Genomic DNA, 21,803 nt, shown 5'->3' with positions numbered 1-21,803 from the left:
GTGACTTCTGGGGCGAGCACTGTTAAAAATCAATATATCTTTGCCTGGCCGGTGTGGCTCAATGGTTGAGCGTCAGAGCCGTGAACCAGGAGGCCACAGTTTGATTCCCAGTCAGGGCACATGCTTGGGTTGTGGGCTCAGTCCCCAGTAGGGGGCGTGCAGGAGGCAGCCGATCCATGGTTCTCTCTCAGCATTGATATTTCTGTCTCTCTCTCTCCCTCTCGCTTCCTCTCTCTGAAATCAATTTAAGGAAAAATAATATATCTTTTAGGATTTGTGAAACGTCAAAGTTAATTATTCCCTCTTTCCTACCGAATTAAAGTAAATATTCATGCATTTCGAAATGCGGAGTCATTTGACAGAAAAAAAAAACAAGACAGGAAACAACAACTTTCAAGTTAAAATAAAACCTGTTCAGTGCTCCCTTGGTTTTACTTTGGTTCTAAAAGGCCACACCAGGCTTAGCATCCCCACTGCCAGCTTCACTGGTTAGTTTCATGAAGTTTTTTCTTTTGTGCATTCAAATATCCCACTTCTACTTTATTTGAACAGATGTTACCTGTTTGTGTGCGTGTGTGACTTGACTTTTCTTGGTGCCTGAACCACCTGAGGATATACAGAACAAGAACAGCTTTGTCTTTTCTGCTGCTATTTTACCTCATTATTCCAGGACAACAATAAGAAGTGAGGAGGAGACAGATGGTTTGAGGAGAGAAAAACTTTTTTGCATGTCTTATTCATCCATTCATTCTTTCAAGCACCTCTCATCTGGCAATCACTACCCAATACCCAGGTGAGACAGACAGGCCTGATCTCTGCCCTTATGAAATGAAGAATTTGGCCAAGAAGACATTTATTAAACAGATATTCACAAGTATGCTGATCTTTATAATGAAATCTTAAGTATTTGGGGTGTATTAAAAGATTTGATCAGAAAAACAAAAAACATCTGAGTATTTATTTTTAAATCTTTATTGTTGAAAGTATTACGTAAGTCCCATTTTTCCCCCATTGACCTCTTCCGTCCTGCCCCCTCCCTGCACTCCATATACTCCTCACCCCATTGTCTGTGTCATGGGTGATGCATATAGGCAGACAAGTTCACTGGATCTCTTCCCACCACCCTCCCCTGCCTTCCCTCCGAGGTTCTACAGTCTGTTCCTTGCACATCTGAGTATTTAAAACAGCAGGACTTTCTGCAGAGCAATGGTTAAAAAACAAACACACAAGCCCAACAGAGAGAGGACAGGTAAGAAGACCCAGGGATCAGCAATAGTAGTTGCTAATTACCTTCCCCATCTCAGTTTAAAAAGCAAAAGGCAGAAGTAACATTATCAGAGCACAAGGGTCAGGGTCATCTGGCAGAAGCTGGAGCCACATCAGAAAACTGCTGCCAATTACGACACCAATTACGGCACCAGTTACGGCAAGGAGAGGGACAGAAGCCAGGGCTTGCATCTTCCTCCCACTCTTCGGTTTCTCTCCAGTCATTGTCAGTGTCAATAAACCAAATGGCATGGGGATTCATCCTTTTTCAAAACAGAGCAGACCAAGACAGTGTTTGAGGACAAATTGGCCCAGGACCTGCACAGGAATATAAAACAAGAATTAGGACTATCTAACCTAGTAGTGGGAATATCAGCTCTGAACCCTCTCCTCCCTTCTCTGCATCAGCCAGTGGTCGGCAAACTCATTAGTCAACAGAGCCAAATATCAACAGTACAATGACTGAAATTTCTTTTGAGAGCCAAATTTTTTAAACTTAAACTATATAGGTAGGTACATTGTTATTAACTTAATTAGAGTACTCCTAAGGCTTAGGAAGAGCCACACTCAAGGGGCCAAAGAGCCGCATGTGGCTCGCGAGCCGCAGTTTGCCGACCACGGAGCAAGGCTATATAGCCACACAGTCAGAAATGTTCGCTGGCAGTCTTAGAATACTCAGACATAAATCCGAATAAAGAAAAAAGTGGAGTAAGCTCTAAATATGATATAAGAAACCAAATGGAGAAGGGATTTTCTTTTTTAATATGGCTGAGTAATCAGTATAGATACAAAGAAGAAAAGTAACCATTATTGAAGCACTGTAAAGAAGAAAAAAAAAATCCCTACAAGATTTGGGTTCAGATGATATATTTTGTATTTATAAGCTGTGAGGCTTTGGTAATTTATTCAATTAACTTGTTTCCTCATCTATAAAATGAAGTTCATAGTACCTGCCTTGAGTTTGCCATAGGATTTTTATATGGTAGAGACTCAGGGGTGGAAAGCTGGTTGGAGGTGGGGGAGTGAGGCCTTGAACTCATTTGCACAGAAAACAGCAATGCCCACTTTGTACTACCACCAATTAGAGTTCATGCATGTGAACCATTTGGATACATACTAGGTGCTCAGTAAACATTTTTTGTTATATTTATAAATCATTAAGTAAAACTGTGATGTTTGTTCATTTGGAATTCAGGTAGATGTTGACAGGAAAATAATTTGTTTTGTCATCCTAATCTCTCTGTTCACCTATTTCTTGCCAATTAGAATAAACTAAAAAGTTCTGTAGAAAAAAAAATCTCCATTTCTTCTTTCTCAACAGAAGTCACATTTGTGACTATTTGTTCAATGTTTGTCACCGCCACCTCCTCATGGAAACCTTATTCCCTGCTAGATCATCGGTGTCATAGGACAGGGCACCCTGTCCTGAAGTCACATTGAAATGCCGTTTAGTAATTGATTGCTTAAGTGGTAATTCTGAAATAATTAGATTGCTGATAGGTAGAGTTCAAAATTTAAAGACTGCTTCCCAGCATGCCTTCATAGATGAAAGATTAAGCCTATTGCTTTCATATTTGAACAAATGCTTTACGGAAACAGTGCTCACTGGATGAGTAGTCACGATCAACTACATTCCTTAGGTGACAGACAGTCTAATTCTATTGAATGGGAGCTGACTATAAAGTTCCAAAAGTTGTCATTCAGATAAGCAAATCTTAACATAATGGCTAACACTAAAGAAGGGCATATTCTCGGGTGAGTTCCTTCTGTGGGAATCAGAAAGACTGAGGTTGTGGATAACAAAAAATAAGACAAATTATATCTCTGTGTCAAATATCAAAATAATTTTGAAGATGAGACATAATTTTGAAAATTTTATGTTATTCTTTCCAAATCTTTATTGCAGCATCTCCCAGTTGTTACAAAACATCCCTCCCAAATCATCTTCTTTCGTAACTTTAACATGAGGTTGATAATTATCTTCTTCTTTTATCCCCTGCATGTGTATATATATATATATATATATATATATATATATATATATATATATATATTCATCAGAAAGCCTGGCCTCATCATTTCTCAAGTTCCACATTTCCCAAACTTTGATCTTCACTTCATTTCAATTCGTCTTGTTACAGGATTCCAGGGCAGGAGGAATAGGGGAAAACGGAGACAGGAAAATTAAAACAAGGCCAAACAGTGCGAGCAATTTGCAGCTGAATAATGAGCCACTATCTCTCCCAGCGAGGGACCTTGAGAGCAAATAGTTAAAGACCTCCCTAAGGAGAGGATGCAGAAAGGGAGGGAGAAAGGGAAAAGGAAAAAATCACAGTTTTTACTCCCTAACGGAGAAGTCAGTAGTCTTGGGGCTTGGCAAGATAAAGTTGCCAGAATTCTGGGAAGACCACAACAAAGAGAACTTGAGACTTAATCTGTACCCAGATATTTGGCAAAAGAATCTTTGAAACCTATAGGCAGGAGGGTATATTACTCCTGGAACCTGCTCCAGACATTGGCTTTTCCGGATTTGCCGGGAAAGCCCATCTGCCCTCCAAGCTGGATGAAATAAAACAGATTTGCTTGCTTTGCTTTTTCAATAAAGGTGCATGCTTTAATTGCATTAATAAATGGGCTTTTCACAATGCAGTCAAGGTCTCTCGTGTAAGTTCACTTATATGAGTTTATTTGAGCCAAACTCTCGACAATTGCTGGGCAGCAAACTCTCTACATACTGGGATAATGTTGCGGAGAATGGCGGTTTTTCACCTTGTTTTGTACATTACAATCAAAGGAGATGTCAGTGGGTTCCATGAAATACATTGGTGATAGACTAGGGAGGTGGGAGGAAGTAAAGTGGGGAAACCTCTGGGATTGGATAAAAAGTAAAATGATCTTCACATACTTCTTTCATATAGGTGGGTACAGAATAGTTAACAGTCAGCAATCAACAAGATAACTAACAATGAGGGAATTTGTGATCTTTGCCCTGGTGCCATTCGTTGTGTCTGAGGGGTCCCGGAGGAAAAGGGTAGGTTACAAGTTACCCTGACATTCCACAGATATGTTGTCTCAGATGCAAAAGGACAAGAGGCTCAAGTAAAGATCAAAGTTGATCTTTGTCAGGGAAGATGCTGGCCTAGGACAGGACTACCCACTATAAATTGCTTTTTAATGAGGTTTTAATTTCGGACCACTCTTTGTGGTTACTTTAGGTCTCTTGAGCTTGCAAGGCCATCAGCAGGCCTTCCTTGAGTTAGGTTAGCATGTGGCCCCTTTTTGTTCACACAAGCAATGTGATGTTCTTTTCTTTCAATCATTTTCACTTCTATTCTGGCGCCTCAGTTCTGCATGGATGGTGGGCAATTTTATCCCCAGATTTTAAGGGTTATTCCTCCTTGTCCTAATGTTGTGGCAAAATTCTGAAAGGTTTGCATAATCCTGCAAAGGCAGGCCATCTAGTCCCTGAGAGAAATCCATAGCTGGTGCTGACATTAATGCAACCCCATGTGAAGGACTCTCCCAGCTTTCTGTCTTTCTTTTTTTAAAATATATTCTTATTGATTTCACAGAGGAAGAGAGAGGGTGAGATAGAAACATCCATGATGAGAGCGAATCACTGATTGGCTTCCTCCTGCACGCCCCCTACTGGGGATGGAGCCCGCAACCGGGGCATGTGCCCTTGTCGGAATCCGACCAGGGATCCTTCAGTCCGCAGGCCAGGGCTCTACCCTCTGAGCCAAACCAGCCAGGGCTCTCCCCGCTTTCTGCCTCCACACTTCGGGGCACAGGCAATTCTCTGCAGATCTTCTGGGTGCTCATGATACCAGCGACGCAGGTGCACTGCCATCAGGGACACTGTGGGTCTTCTCGCTTGGCCACGCGAGCTGGCCGCAGCCTTTCTCATTGCCGGTTTCCGAAGTCAACGTCGGAATCCGAAAATAAACGGGGTTTGGCAGCTCCTCTCCCGCACCAGCTTAAGCCTCTGTCGCAGAACCGAGAACGGGAAGCGCGTACAATAGGAGTCCCCGGCCCGGTTCGCTGGGGACACCAGGAAGGGCGCAGGTGGACTTGAGGCGGCGGAGGGCGGGTGCTGAAGGGCGGAAGAGGGGCGCGTGAAAGCGGAAGAGGGGCACGTGGGAGCGGAAGAGGGGCACGTGAAAGCGGAAGAGGGGCGCGTGAGAGCGGAAGAGGGGCACGTGGGAGCGGAAGAGGGGCGAGGGGGAGCGGAAGAGGGGCACGTGGGAGCGGAAGAGGGGCGCCTGAAAGCGGAAGAGGGGCGAGGGGGAGCGGAAGAGGGGCACGTGAAAGCGGAAGAGGGGCGAGGGGGAGCGGAAGAGGGGCACGTGAAAGCGGAAGAGGGGCGAGGGGGAGCGGGAGAGAAAGTCAGCGCCAGCCTTCCAAGAGTTTGGCCGCAGGGGCTGCATTTTAGGTGTCGGCTAGGAACGAGCCCTGGCAAGGCACTGTGTAATGGACCTCAGCGTTTATCCACACGAATTGCATTCCGGGCCCCGCCGGGCCCCGGCGGCGCGGTACCCGCGGAGCGGCCGCGCGGTCCACTGCCCTCTGCTGGACGGGCGGACGCAGTGCCCAGCGCCGCCGCCGGACTAGGCCAGGTGAGAGAGCCGGAGGGAAAAACTTGCTTGAGAACGTGGGGAAATAGCTGAATCGGGAGGCAGTATTTCAACGCACGGATTTAAACTAGGAATACCTTCCAGGCCCTGTGCCGAGTAGTGTCATGATAAATAACGAAAGAACGTCCAGCTGATGCAAACAGATGTTTCTCTTTTCAGACGGTCACGAAGCGTAGTGTGTCCGAGGATCGCACAGTGGGTGGGGGGCCCAAAGCTTTTATAGGACAAAGAACAAAGAAAAAGTGAGAGAGAGGAAACATCGGGTTGGCTGGGGCCACACAGGCAGCCTTGTGTAGGTTGGGGAGGCCCCGGGTTGGCTTGGCGTTCGGGATTTGGCGGAAGGGAACGTCGGGATGGCAGAGAGTTCTGCCTTTGTTTGCTGGTGTGCAGTCCCGGCCAGGTAAGGTTCCCAAGGGCCTGGACGAGTGCCCTTCTCCCTGCTTCGCTGTTAAATTATCTCGCTTCACGGAAACTACATAGCGTGCTGCGTGCAGCCAACTTTCCAACCAGAAGAACGACAAAAGCTGTTCACCTTATGTTTGGAATGTGTTGTAGACTGTTTTTGAGCTTCAATAATCCTTTTATCGCTACACACACGGTCACCCAGGTAGGGGATCAGAACCACAGATGACCTAAAAGACTTCCATGCTGAAAAGACTGATAAGGGCTTTGAGAGGAAATCTCCATGGGCACCCCCTCGTCCCTCACTTCCACATCTGAGAGCCTGCCGTTGACCAGCTCATGCTCTAGGTGCTGGAGGGATCGGGGTCAGTGGATATGATCTGTGGAGACCTGTAACTCTTGGAAGAAATAAGTTTAGGGGGAAAGATATAAATTGTGACGTCTGCTGGAGGAGGAAGGAACATAGTCACCAGACCAAGCAGCTGACCTTTTGTTGACGTTTTTCTTGTCTGACTTGAAAGCTGAGTGCATACAGTCAGGTGGAGCACAGGCAGTGATCATCGGTCCCATAGGAGAAACCAGCTTGCAAAGAGGAATGGAGTCCCAACAGGGTGAGTGGTGCGAATAATAAACAGGGTAGATGGAGAGTTGGTTGGTGGACAGATTTTTTTTGTTTTTGTGTTTTGTTTTGTTTTTGTTAATCCTCACGCGAGGATATTTTTCCATTGATTTTTAGAGAAGGTGGGGAGGGGGGGAGAGACGAGAGAAACATCGATGTGAGAGAGACACAGCAATTGATTGCCTCCTGCAAGGGGATCGAGCCTGTAACCGAGGAATATGCCTTTCACGGGAATCGCGTCCAGGACCCTTCAGTTCGCAGCCCGGCGCTCTGTCCACTGAGCCAAACCGGCTAGGGTTTTTGTGGACAGATTTTTAAGCCTCCTATGGCGTTATGGATTCTGAAGCCTTGTATGCCAAAGGTTTATTGACAGATACCATTTTGTCAAGCGCGGTTCTAAACATGCAAATGACTTCCTCAAGGAGGTGATCTGGAGTTACTCTGAGGAAGAGAACAGTGTAACAGGTAAGAATCACATTGACAGAGGCTTGGAGTGAAGAGAAAACCGGAAGGATTTGAGAAACTGAATTTGGCTGGTGATGAAATTGGCTGTGTGATGAAAAGGGTGTGTATGGCATGTAATGAAACTTGCATGGTACAATATAGAATGACAGCCTAAAACCAAATCCAGACTTGAAAACACGTCATATATTGACTGAAACAGAATATTTCTGATTTTTTTGTTTGTTTACTACCTACCTTAGGCTAATTGTTTTCTTGTTGAGTATGCATTTGTGTTAATTTTTTGGTTTATTAAATTTCAGGATGTGTAAAATGGGTTTTAAGAGAACAGCTAGCTTATTCCCTGTGCAGAGAGGGGAACTCTTGTCACCTGTGCAGCACTGTGAAAAAGGAAGGAAGTGACACCTTTGATCTCAGATGTCTGTGGGGCTCCCTTCTCCTTCCCTTTCCCTGTGGTGTGGTTTAATTCCGCTGAACGGAATCTGCATGAGGCCCGAAAGCAAAGCATTCTGCATGGCAAGTGTTAAACTTGCACTTTGCCCTGAAGAAAGTGTATGAGGTGTAAATGCCCTAGAACCTGTTCATTGTTTTACGATTCTAGAACTAGCCCACAGTGCTGGTGCTCAACTTCATGTTTATGCAAAACTTGAATCTCAGCCCTCGTTCCTTCACTTGTACTTTCAGGTACCATAGTAGCTTAATAGTAGCTAACACCTTGTCATCTCCTCAGCACTGATGTCTTTGTCTCTGAAATTAGAATTGCGATGAAATTGTACATATTGGCTGTGATCAGATTTCTAGAATTGGATTTCCAAACAGAGGTCAGAAACCTGGTAGGCAGGTCTCTTGAGTTTTCATGGTACTATTTTGTGGCACAGACAAGGGAATATGAGGAGAGAAAAGAAGGGAGAGTTAGTGGAAGAGGGCAGGAATTGAGGGCGGGAGAGAGAAGAGAGAACATGTGGAATTAATAGAGAGAAGGCTACAGGAAGTATTTATGTTTCCTTGGGAAAATCAGCATATCAAAGATGTCTGATGAGGTATAATATTAGTTACATAAATCTTTTTTTTTTTTAAAATACATTTTATTCATTTTTCACAGAGAGGAAGGGAGAGGGATAGAGAGCTAGAAACATCGATGAGAGAGAAACATCGATCAGCTGCCTCCTGCACACCTCCCACTGGGGATGTGCCCGCAACCCAGGTACACGCCCCTGACCAGAATCGAACCCGGGGCCCTTGAGTCCGCAGGCCGACACTCCATCCACTGAGCCAAACTGGTTAGGGCAGTTACATAAATCTTTTAAATTGTAATGATTTAAGGATAAAGAGAAATAGATCTGATGGCATCTGTACCAGTTGTCTTTGTATTATTGGATTGGAAAGAGGGTAATTACATGACTCTTATCCTTACTTTGGTGACATAATTTGTGAGAGAAGATATACTATTTATTAATTCCATTATACCACAATAATAATTTAAAATGCTAATGATTTTATGAATCATACTTCATTATTTTCTTATTTAATTCTTTGTTCTTTTCCCCGAACAGAATATAGGCAAATTTATTTTCTAAAAATAGCCACCCAAGTTCTTATCAGGTTTCTTTGGCACATTTCTTTTATACTGAAGTATTGTGGAAAAGATCAAGACCTCTGCTCCAGTTTAGTTTTCTGATGAGTTGTCTTTTGTATATCTGACATATCCCCAGGGGCAAAACATGCATAAAGCATACTCCAGGTAAAAGCAAGCTTGGACATGGAGAGAGAGAGAGAGAGAGAGAGAGAGAGAGAGAGAGAGAGAGAGAAAGAGAGAGAGAGAGAGGACTTTTGACTCTAAGTCAGCGTGGGCAAACTACGGCCCGCGGGCCGGATCCGGCCCATTTGAAATGAATAAAACTAAAAAAAAAAAAAAGGCCATACCCTTTTATGTAATGATGTTTACTTTGAATTTATATTCACACAAACACTCCATCCATGCTTTTGTTCCGGCCCTCCGGTCCAGTTTAAGAACCCATTGTGGCCCTCGAGTCAAAAAGTTTGCCCACCCCTGCTCTAAGTACACATAATAGCAATAATGGATGTTGCAAACATAGTGGAAATCAGACACAAAAGAGTATACCATATTATTTAATTTATATAAAGTTCAAAGCAGGCCAACAATCTTGGATATTAGAAGTCAAGATAATTGTTATTCTTATTTGGAGTGGTGACTGAAAGGTGGCATAGCAAACCTGAGATTCATGTTATCTACTGAGTGCGATTATTGGCTTACATGTGTTCAGTGCTGTTCTTTACTTAAATGTAGCTCATGAAGCTGTGTACTTTTCTGGATATACTAGTATGTTTTATGTCAACAACAATGCTTACATAAGAAAAGCCTGTGGGCTGAGTTGGGATTACCCAAGAGAAGAGAAGAGTGACAGAACCCTGGGGAATAAAGAAAACACAGACACATACATCCCTATTTCTTTCCCCATTTTCCTCAGGACCCCTTCCAGCTTTTTCTATGAAAACATTACATAAAGTGAGGATAACGCTAAGAATAAAATTTCTGTTAGAGAACAGGATTGTTCTTAAAACATTTTTGCATTAAGACCGTTTCTAAGTGGGCATTTGGATTGAATTTCTTTTTAAATTTTGGGAAAGTTAGAGTTGGAAAAAGAACAACTGTCATGAGAAAACCTACCTGGAGTCAGGAGATGATGCTAAATACGGAACAGCAACATTCTTCTAAACTTTCCTAGTGTATTAGGACCTAATAAATGCACTGTAACTGTGTCATCATATCTCTGATGTACTGAAATAATATACTTTGTGAATTATGTGGTTTGAGAAAGGGGGGAAAGGAAAGGAATTCCATACTGACCATCTTTCTTCAAAAAGTTGCTTTTAGATGTGGGAAAGTCCTCCCAATTAAACAGAAAGGCCTATTAACAAAAAACTAGTACCACAGTGTCTGTTCATCTGCACTGTTGTATGCTTATGTCTCTTTTCCAGAAATGGCAGCAAGTCTTTTGAAGACATCATCTATGTCTCTAAGGACAAAATTGCTCCATCAGACGGGATTGTCACTTTATAATACATCTCATGGCTTCCATGAGGAGGAAGTAAAAAAAAAACTTCAGCAGTTTCCTGGCGGATCCATTGACCTTCAGAAGGAAGACAATGGCATTGGCATCCTTACTCTGAACAATCCCAGTAAAAGGAATGCCTTCTCAGGTACAGAGAGCTTTCTTAGGCTCGTTAAAAAGTGACACTAGTTCTAACCTGCTATTACATGACTCTTATCCTTACTTTGGTGACGTAATCCGTGAAAGTCATGGTACCCTTTGTAGAACATGGAAACAAAACAAAACTATCATATGAACGGGAACATTTTTACTCATGGTGGAAGTTTAAATGATTTTCTTATTTAAAAACCTGGGAATACAGATGCTAATGAAAAGGAAAATATCAAGTTAATCTTGATTATTTTTTCCATTGAAATTTATTAACTGCTTACTAACTTCATTTGTTTGTGTTCAGCTAATGTTACTGGGAGACAAAGGAAAGGTGGTTTAAAAGATTTTTAACAACTAAAGAGAAAAACCTATAAATGAAAAAAGAAATTACTATTTAGTTTAAATTTTCCTTTTTGTGAATTGAAATAAGACAGATTTTAAACATGTAATTTCAATCAATGAAAACACTGCACTTGCCTATCTATTTGTTTCTCATTTCCTAACTCGGATACTGGTAAATACCTTCTATTTGCTAGGCAGCACTCTTGGAATATAAAAATTTTATATTTAAGAGACCTGAAGGTTCAGGATACATGTTGATTTGTCATTTTTGGCCAAAGCTCAAATTCGAATTGTGCTGCCATGATGTTATGCAAAAGATCACTAAGCTTTTAAACCAGGGACTGTTATGTATACCTCTTTTGTATGTACATCATAGTACCAACACAATAGGTATTTGACATTCAGTAAATAATTTGTATAATATATGACATAAGAGTCTTGTTTGAAGCCTTATGGTTTCTAAATTATTTCTGTTTCTTCAGTATCTTAGCTGTTTATGACCCCCCCCCCCCCCCCCCCCCCCCCCCCCCCCCCCCGCTCTCTGGCAGGTGTTATGATGCTACAACTTTTGGAAAAAGTGACTGAATTGGAAAATTGGACAGAGGGGAAAGGTCTCATTGTTCGTGGGGCAAAAAATACATTCTCCTCAGGATCTGATCTGAATGCTGTGAAAGCCCTAGGAACTCCAGAGGCAAGTATATATGAATTGCATACTGGGCTCTACATGTTTACCAGAGAGCTATGGCTGAGCTATTTATATTTTACTTATATGGTTATGATGACAGCTACTCTTTAATAGCTTTCCAAGGATCAGAGTTTTTGTTTTGCTTCTTCAAGATTAGGTTGCAATAGTGTGAAGTATTGAGGGGGGGTGGGGGGTGGGGAGGAAGAACGAGGAGATTAGCAATAACCAAAGTACATTATTGAATACAGCAAGAACTTGAATTTTAAGTGAAAGCCCCTTAGCATCTCCTGAAAAGGAATTTATATGAGGTATACTATATAGAATCTAACAGCTTTGGTACTTTGGTACATAGCAAGCTTCAACAAATGATAACAATTTAAAGTTTTGCTTTGAATTATTACTCTGATAGAAAAAGAACCTTAATCATCTTCCATTATCAGCCCTCCAAGGAACTTCTTTTTCTTGAATTCAGGCTTCCACACATCCCCTAGGCCCCAAACAACAACAACAACAAAAACAAAACATGAGAGAAATGAAAAAGGAAAAAAATGTATTTGTTGCCATTAAATTGTAAATGTAGGCTGTATACTTTTAGAGCAGTGGTTCTCAACCTTCCTAATGCCGCGACCCTTTAATACAGTTCCTCGTGTTGTGGTGACTCCCAACCATAAAATTATTTTCGTTGTTACTTCATAACTGTAATTTTGCTACTGTTATGAATCATAATGTAAATATCTGATATGCAGGATGTATTTTCATTGTTACAAACTGAATTAAAGCATAGTGATTAGTCACAAAAACAATATGTAATTATATATTCAACTAGAGGCCCGTTGCACGAAGATTCGTGCAATAGGCCTTCTTTCCCCTGGCTGCCAGCACCAGTTTTCTTCTGGCATCCGGGACCCAGACCTTCACTCTGGCCACCGCCTTCCATATTCACTCTGGACACAGTCTTCACTGCAGCTGGAACCTTCAGTCTTTGCTCCTTGCTCCAGCGGGAGTCTTCATTCTCCAGCCAGAGCTGCTCCTGTAGCTCCCTCTGCCCCCCACCCTCTCCCTCATAGCTCCTGGGTCCCGGGGGGCCGCCTTGCCTGCGGCCCAGCTTTCCGGTGGTTCCTGGGGTCGCACACGGGGGCCTGGATGGCGGCTTCCGGTGTCCTGCCCTTCCTACAGTGTGCAAATTAGCCACCATCTTTGTTGGCAGTTAATTTGCATATCGTGCTGATCAGCCAATGGTGATGGTAGCGAAGGTACAGTTAATTACCATGTTTGTCTATTATTAGATAGGCTATGTGTTTTCTGATGTTCTTAGGCGACCCCCAAAGGGGTCGCGACCCACAGGTTGAGAACCGCTGTTTTAGAGGCTCTGAGTCTGGGATAATGGATGGGGTATGTTATGTCTCTTCCCCCCATATTACCCGAGTAGAACCCATACTGTCAGGGGTGTGTGACCTAACTCTCACCGCTAAGTCTTTGCTAATGCCTCATTCCAAGCTGAGCCCAGGAGTCCTAGAACACCAATAAAATCCAAACTGCATCATTTGCATTTCAGACAGCCGTGCCTCAAAGAGTTTTAAATGAAAACCTCATTTAAAAAAAAGTTAGGTATATTATTGGCTTTATTTCTTTCTAAACCCTGAAAATATGTTTGTTTGTTTTTTAATTCTTATGCATTTGCATTATACCTTTGTGTTTATGGTTATTTTTATTTAAAGGATGGAGTGGCCTTATGTATGTTCATGCAAAACACCTTAACAAGATTGATGAGGTAATGTATTTTTCTTTTTCAAATATGATTTCTAATAAAACAAAAATGGGTTTTTATTATTCTGTGTTGTACCAGTAAAAAATAGCTGATTTTTCAAATTATATTTATTCTAATGAACTGTTTGTGCCATCGAGGATAGTCATTTAATTAAATGTTAGTGAAATATGCACAAGTATTTAAAAATAAGAGACATGAGAGATAAAAAGAATTTAAAATATAGTGCTTTCCCATAAAGAGATTATATTACTAGCCGTATGTATTTAGGTATAGACATGGGAAAGTTAAAATACTGATATCAGAGCAGAATAAAGACATGATCAGGAGAGGACACAAAGATTACCTAAGCAGAATTAGTAGAACATCTAGCGAAGTGGTCCGTATCCTGAAGAGAGAAAAAGAGCTACCGACTGGAGAAAAAGAACTACAGGTTGGTGAGGAAGGTGGATTCACTTTGCATTTGGGATTATAAACAATGACATGTTTGGGCTGATGAGCTTTCTACTTCTATATTCCAACTGGAAACAACTTAAAAACTATAATAACGAAGGAAATTTCCATTTATTTAGTATATTAATGAATTGGACAACACTGTACTTTTGTTGTTCTTTGTATGTAAGAGTCTAAGAAGAACAATGGAATCGTAACATTACTATTCTAAAATACTTTTTTCATTGTATTGGCTCCTGTTCACCTCTTTCTATTATATTTGGCTTTGTTTCTTAAAGTTTTTTTTAAAAAATAATATTATTGTACTGATTTCAGAGAGGAAGGGAGAAAGGAGAGAGAGAGAGAAACATCAATGAGAGAGAATCATTGATCAGCTGCCTCCTGCATGCCCACTACTGGGGATCGAGTCCGCATGTGCCCTGGACCAGAATTGAACCTGGGACCCTTCAATGAGTATGCAGGCCAGTGCTCTATCACTGAGCCAAACTGGCTAGGGCTTTAATAATTATTTTTAATTGAGAGAAGTGTATTAAGAAATTTTCAGTTACTGTACTTTACAGCTATGCATTTCAATTAGAACCTACAAAAAAAATCCATACTTCCAAAACATTTTCGATTTACCTTTTATGCTGATACAGCCTTGCACTGCAAAGTGGGTCTTTGCAAACAGGAAGAGATTTGTTTTTACTGGCACTACAGAGCCATTTCTTTATACAGGACTTATCTCTGGACCATCTGAGTGAGCAGTGAAAAGACAGGAACCTTTATAACTACAGTTTTGGAGCTCATTCTTCTGTCCCACATTTCCTCCCTTTGGATACAGTCCTAACTTTTCCATCTATAACCTGATACCAATAAAAACGAAATAAGGCAATATCACATGGAATTATTCCTGATTGCTAGTAAGTAGTTGAGAAGTGCCAGGAGCTGTATATTGTCCAAAATCATCCATTTTTTTGGAGTAAAGTTAGAATCTGACTCTGGTTTTAAAATAAACAATGATTCAGAGAGGTATTTTGATAAACGTATATGGCATTTTGTATGAATTGTATATCTTCAGTATTATACTGATTTGCTCCTCATAATGCACTGAGTATCCTTTGAGATTTGTTTCTTATTTATTATAAACATAGTTCAGTAATTTTGTTTCTATTGCATCTCAAGTTTTCAATAATGTTTGTAGATTAATATTGAAATTTAAAATGTTAACATACATTTTTCCTTCAATATACAGACTTCCTTTGATAAGTGTTGCACTGGTTCAAGGTTGGGCATTGGGTGGAGGAGCAGAGGTTACTACGGCATGTGATTTCAGGTAGGATGAAAATTGCATTCCTGCTTGCACAGATATAATTAACATATGCTCAAAGTTATTTTTTGTCTGAATATAAATATTTATGTACTCTTAAATAGGAAAATCAGTTAGTGAATATTTATTTTTGTTAATCATTAAAGTAGATAATTTTAGTCAGTTGAGCTCTACTATTACTTTATTACCATGCATTCAAAAAGTTAACGAAACAAGTTGATTTTAAGTAAATCAAATCCATTTCAGCAAAATCCCTGAGAAGGGAAGCCAAAGAAATATATGAAACTTTAAGATTCAAAAGAATAATACAAAGAAAAGTAAAGAACTAAAAAAAAAAAAAAGGAATGGAGAGAGACTGCTGTAGTCATCCTCTTAACCAATAAAAATAAGTTTTCTGTACTTTAAAGCTACAGCTATACATTTATCTTTACTGTGAATATAGTGACTGGGTTGATTAGGGAATCAAGTTATTTGGGACCAATAACTCTTCAACCCCTAGAATTCTTCTTAGTATTGGATAGCTATGCTTTATAGGGATGGCATCATAGAACCTGATGCTTTACATGTGCCTAAAACTGTGTTCTGTTACCATTCCTAAGTCCTATTAGCTTAACTACAAGGAGAACCAGTACAAATGTTCTTTGACCTGTACAGATTTATACATTTGAGCCTCTATAAAGTGCAAACGTAGTGTATATATAACATACTTGGAAATAAAATGGAAAAGGCAATAAAAAGCTGGAGCATTAGAGACAGAAATTTAGTTTCAGTCCCAGTTCGCCACTTTTATTTATTTGACTAAGATCCATACAGTAACGATGGGTGTATCCACATTTGATTACTTTCCTCATTTCCCCTCCTCCAAGGTGTCACAGGAAATTTTAAACATTGCCAATAATAATTACATTAATAAACAGAAGATCCTTATAATATTTTTACTTGCCAAAATAAGGGAGTTTGATACAGTTTTATAAAATTGAGTCTCTAGTAAGTCTTCAAAATTTCAAGATTTAGGTCTTCCAGTTTTCTATATAGATTAATATTCTTTGCAATAAATGACATTACAGGTGGTATCAGGTAACTGAACGTAAACTCTAGAAGTAATCCTGTAAGGTCTATCAGGAAGCAGTTCTATCTTTGGATATATCTTACTGATTGGACATTTTCTTCATAAAGTACGGTTATATTAATTTTTAGATTACTAAAGAGTTTTGTGAAAGGGTACATATTTCTCTCATTGTTAAACTATCTGTGTTCTCTTATCATTAACATATTTTTTGGTCATATTAACTAGCATGTATTAAATGTGTATCAGTATAGAAACATACCGTAGGTATATGATATGTAATGAGTGGAGGTCAGAGTTTAATCACAACAGGTATTTTTACAAAGATTACCGCAGGGTTTGTTAGAGTTATAAAATACAGTTCAGGAAGGCATACATCACCTTGTAAATGTGGCAAAGGAAAAAACACACACATGGTATAAAGATGATAAAAATTCTTCTTTAGAAGCAAAGAATTCCAAATATAAATAACTTTTGTTGTTATTTAGATAACTTTTGTTGTCATAAGTTCATCTTCATTATCCCAGCATCTAGGGCTTTAACTTACTTTTATGTTCAGCTGATTCTAAATGTATTCCTGACATAATCCTTTTCTGTATTGTAGGAATAGCTCTGAGCCAACATTTGTTTCAATTCCAGTTGTAATTTAGAACTGTGATATATTGTTTATTTCTGTGAAAAGCTATTTTATAGGATTGTGTTCAATGTTAATATTCCTGTCTCTAAGACTATTTAGCATTATTTCTGTAATTTATATTCTGCTCTCTTCATTTTTGACATTGTTTTCTGCAGACCCTCTCTCAAATTTGGGGCTAGGTTCAGATTCTTAGGATACTTGTTCTCTCTTCCAATTTAAAAATTATGTATTTTCATGGCTATTTGACTCTAAAAGCAATTGTTCATAATTAAGGAAAATTTACCCGTGTAGGAATTCACAGCTCTGAAGAGAAAGTTCTCTTTCCCAGTGGTTTAATAAATAGGCTTTTGTGAGAATTCTCTACTGGAATATTTCTTATGATTAAAGGACCAAAGACTAAGAGTTTGTTATTGTTGGTGCAGCTCTGCATTGAACATTTTAGAAAACTAACTTGTAGTCTTTTTTGGTAATGAGTATTTAAAACAATACTTTTAAAAAAAATTAAAATTCAGACATGACCTTTTGTCCAAATTAAGGTTTTAACATAGTGAAAGCTTCTCATTGAAGCCTCCATATAAAACTCATAGGCACCATTCCCTAAAAGTCTATTAATAGTGCACAAGTATTTAATTGGTAAATATGAAGCCTTTTGCTATGCTCACTAATTTCTTTGTGTTAACTCCCCTTTATGGTTCCACTTTGCTTATTAATCACCCTATTTATAAAAATCCCAAGATTTGGGGAAAATGAATTCCTGCTACAGGAAGTCATTGCTCTGTCTCACCCAAGCTGTCGTCAACTTTCTTACTGGTATCCCTGCTTCCATTCCTGTCTAACTATTGTGTGTGAGGTTCAGAGCACATGAAGTTAAACCTACTGGGTTTCAATTCTGTGATCTAGCTGCACTGGAGACCTTGAGTGAGGTATTTATTTCATTACCTCAGTTTCCCTGTGTAAGATGAAGATATTTCTACATATGGTTGTTCTGAGGATTATTGACATGAAATTCCATCAACAGCCGGGCTGGTGTGGCTCAGTGGTTAAGTGTCAACCCCATGAACCAGGAGGTCACAGTTCAGTTCTCAGTCAGGGCACATGTCTGGGTAGTAGGCTCGACCCCCAGTAGGGGGCAGCTCATCAATGATTCTCTCTCATCATTGATGTTTCTGTCTCCCCCTCTGAAATAAATAAAAACAGTTTTAAAAAAAGTTTTTAAAAAGTTCCAGAGACAAATAGTGTGCTATTGTCTGCTAAATAAAGTCTTAACACAGCAACCAGGGTAACTCTCTTGAGTAACCTCTAAATAGCTTCACACTTGAAAACCTCAATTCCCATCTTAGGCCTCTAAGCCCGCTTCTCCGATTTCTGCTCCCATTGCTCTGTTTACTCCATTCCAGCTACAGTAGCCTGTTCCAGAGATACGAAGTTCTACTTCAAGGGCTTTGCACTTGCAAGCCCTCTTCCTGGATCACTTGCCCTGCAGATTTTTTCATTGCTTACTCACTAGGGTAGCTGCTCAAATATTCAGAGGCCTTTTTCATCTAAACTAGCACATCCCCAACACACATATCTTTATTCTCTAGTCTCTTGCCCCATTTTATTGTTTTCCTTTTTTATTTTATTTTAAAGAAAGGGAGAGAAACATTGATGTGAGAACCACCAATTGGTTGCCTCCTGTACACATCCGACTAGCAATCAGATTCACAACCTGGGTGTGTGCCCTGACCAGGAATTGAACCTGCCACCTTTTGATGTATAAGAAGATGCTCCAACACAGCCACACTAGCCAAGGCCCATTTTATTTTTCTTCATAGCACTTATCACTGCTGACATATCACTCATTGCCTTTCTCTAACAGGAATGTAAACTGGCATTAATAGTGCTTAGTACATATTTGCTGGGAGACTGGATAGATGCTGGGTTAAACAGTTTTTCTTTTCCTAAGGACTATTGACCCGAACCATGCATTTTTTACCCATGGTATCCACCTAACATTTCCAACTCCCATATTTTCACTTAACCTAGGTTTTCTCATTAGGCTACCACTTTACTGATACACTTCGGGCTTTTAGAACTTAACATAAACATTAGATTCTTATTTGCAAAGTAAACGATAAGCAAGCACAACAAAAATGTTGAGTTTTCAAAGGGAAGTGTTAACTACTATGTATAAATTGAATTCTATACTTAGCCAGATGTTTTGAACATTGTTTTTAATATATCTATAAAGAGATATGGAGATTTCAGATCAGATCATGAATAGGCAGTACTTTATTATTAAAGCATACATAATTACAATTAAGTTTTTTTTTTCTCTTTTGCAGATTAATGACGAGAGAGAGTGAGATCAGATTTGTTCACAAGGAGATGGGTATAATACCAAGCTGGGGCGGGGCTACCCGACTGGCTGACATTATTGGCAGTAAACAGGCTCTCAAAGTGTTAAGTGGGGCCCTCAAACTGGATTCAAAACTAGCTTTAAACCTAGGAATGGTCGATGAGGTCTTGCAGTCTTCAGATGAAACAGAGTGTCTAAAAGAGGCACAAGAATGGCTGAATCAGTTCATCAAAGGGCCACCGGAAGTGATCAGAGCTTTGAAAAAAACTGTTTCTTCAGGCAAAGAGCTTTGTTTCCAGGAGGCGTTGCAGACCGAAAGAGATCTTGTAGGAACACTTTGGGGTGGGCCGGCAAATTTGGAGGCTATTGCTAGGAGAGGAAAATTCTGTAAATAGTTGCTTTTAAATAGGTGTACTACAACTCCAATTTAATGTGTAGAAAAGTTAAATATTAAACATGTCAGTTACTTTGAAGGGTAGCACTAGTATTTGGGTTTGTTTTTAATCATTTTTTGAATACCTAAACTCACTGGCATGGCTTTCAGTATACTGTAGTCCCCCTTACCTGCAGGAAATAGGTTCCTTGACCCCCAGTGGATGCCTGAGACTGGACAGTACTGAATCCTGTGATGCTTACATACCTGTGATAAAATTTAATTTATAAATTAGGCACAGTTGCCGGGGTCCAACCCCAGCAGGTCCAGGGGTCCCCAAAGGTGTGGATGGAGTCGGCGAAGAAGGAAGGACACGGAGACAGTCTTCAGTTGATCAGCAGCCTAGCCAGGATCTCCAGCCAAGTTCTGGTCTGGATCTCCAGAGAAGTTCTGGTTAGGATCTCCAGCCAGGTTCTGTAGTCATGTTCCCTCGCTAGGTTCTCCAGCCAGGTTCTGTCCAGGTTCTCCAGCCAGGTTCTCTTACCAGGTTCTAGTCAGGTTCTCTTGCCAATTTCTGTAGTCAGGTTCAGTCCAGGATCTTTTGCCATGTTCTCTCGCTAGGTTCTGTCTCTAGGTTCTGAGGCCAGTTTCTGTCCAGGAACTTTTGCCATGTTCTCTCCAGCGAAGTTCTTCTGTCTCTAGAGAACGTTCTGTGTAGGTTCTGTGCCTAGGTTCTGTCTCTCTTCGTTCTGTCTTGTTACATCTGTATTTATACCAGTTGATTCCAATCCTATCAATCTCTATTCCAAAGGTTAGGGCGTTTCTTATCTCCATTCCAGGGAGTAAAGATTATGTAGCTTAAGCATGATTGTTCGTAGTTAGAGTGATTAATTACCCGCCTGGCACTTAGTTAAGAGGTTTTATTCCCTCCCTAACTTCAGGGGAAAATCCCTACCTGGGGAAACAACCTTTCTCAGAGACCTTGGTTAAAACACATAGTGCCAAGCAGGTGAGCAAACATATTAAGAACAGTATGCCATATATGCCAGGTCCCTTGAAACAGCAAGCATGGAACGGCTCCCGGCACACAGTAACTAATAAACAATAATAATATAATAAGTTATGTGAATGTGGTCTCTTTTTCAAAATATTTTATTGTACAATACTCACCTTTGCACTATGCGAAGCACTTCATTGCCTCTCTTTGGCATATCCAAATTGCCAGCATCACTGTTCTGGCACTTTGGGGCCATTATTAAGTAACATAAGGTTTTCTTGAACACCAGCACTGGGATCCTGTGACTCTGATAACTGAGATGGCTACTAAGTGACAACAGGCAGGTGGGGTATACAGTGCAGATATGCTGGACAAAAGGATTCAAATTGGGCAGGATGATCAGGACAGTGTGAGATTTCATCGCACCAACAACAGCGTGCAATTTAAAACGTATGGTTTATTTCTGGAATTTTCCATTTAATATTTTCAGACTGCAGTTAACTGGATAGCTGAAAACTCAGAAAGTGAAAGCACAGATGGGGGAGGAAACTACTGTACTTGGGTATTTACCAAGTAAACCTGCATACTTTTGGCTTAAAAATTATTACCAATTTCCCAGTTCCCTTAATGGTTCTTAGCCTATAACCAAAGACCAGTTTTTAAAGGAAAAACTACACAAAACCTGCTCATGGTGTTATTTTTCATAAGTCTTTATTCTGTCTTATCTGGAAATAATTTACAAAAATAAAATACTTAATGAAATTTGTGTGCCCTGGAATTTACTCGTTTATGTCATAAAATCTAACTTTAGATCAAAACTGCCTAAGACTTCAAAGGACTCAGAAGCATTCTGTAACCTACATTTGCGCTTTACATCAGATTTCTATTTTTTTCTGAAAAAGTAGCCTTCTTTTATAACTAAATTTAATAAAAATACACAACTCAAAAGTCATGATTATCTCACTAGCAGACTTTAAAAAACATATTAAATTGAAGTAGTCCCAATTCTAACATTGTAAGAGGTAAAAGATTATTTCAAAGTAGTGAGTTTTTATTTGCTATTTGTAAAATTCAATTCACATTTTAAAATTATTTAAAATAACTTACACGTTTCATCAACATGATCCTACTGTTTTGAGCTAGGAAAATGTAGTAAGATAAACTTACATTACTTTTTTTGCAGAACCAAACTCTGGATTACCAAGTGAACCCAGTATTTCCTACCTTGTCA

At 40.0% G+C, this 21,803-nt stretch overlaps 1 protein-coding gene across 3 annotated transcripts; it reads left to right on the top strand.

Moving 5' to 3' along the window:
• Positions 1–5,630: 5,630 nt before the first annotated feature.
• ECHDC1 (ethylmalonyl-CoA decarboxylase 1) lies at positions 5,631–19,680 on the top strand. 3 transcript variants are annotated; one of them, XM_036317791.1, is made up of 7 exons: positions 5,631–5,882; positions 6,824–6,913; positions 10,384–10,605; positions 11,498–11,640; positions 13,353–13,405; positions 15,087–15,167; positions 19,189–19,680. In XM_036317791.1, the coding sequence occupies exons 2-7, from the start codon at positions 6,898–6,900 to the stop codon at positions 19,595–19,597; spliced, it is 924 nt and encodes a 307-aa protein (XP_036173684.1). In that variant the 5' UTR covers positions 5,631–5,882; positions 6,824–6,897; the 3' UTR covers positions 19,598–19,680. The 3 variants fall into 3 exon arrangements, with proteins under 3 accessions (XP_036173684.1, XP_036173686.1, XP_036173683.1); XM_036317793.1 differs by lacking the exon at positions 6,824–6,913; XM_036317790.1 differs by lacking the exon at positions 5,631–5,882 and having other exon boundaries at positions 6,324–6,913.
• Positions 19,681–21,803: the final 2,123 nt, after the last annotated feature.

Source organism: Myotis myotis, unplaced genomic scaffold (assembly GCF_014108235.1).
Source record: "Myotis myotis isolate mMyoMyo1 unplaced genomic scaffold, mMyoMyo1.p scaffold_m19_p_7, whole genome shotgun sequence".
Classification (NCBI taxonomy): domain Eukaryota; kingdom Metazoa; phylum Chordata; class Mammalia; order Chiroptera; family Vespertilionidae; genus Myotis; species Myotis myotis.
This window is presented reverse-complemented; position numbering and strand designations above follow the sequence as displayed.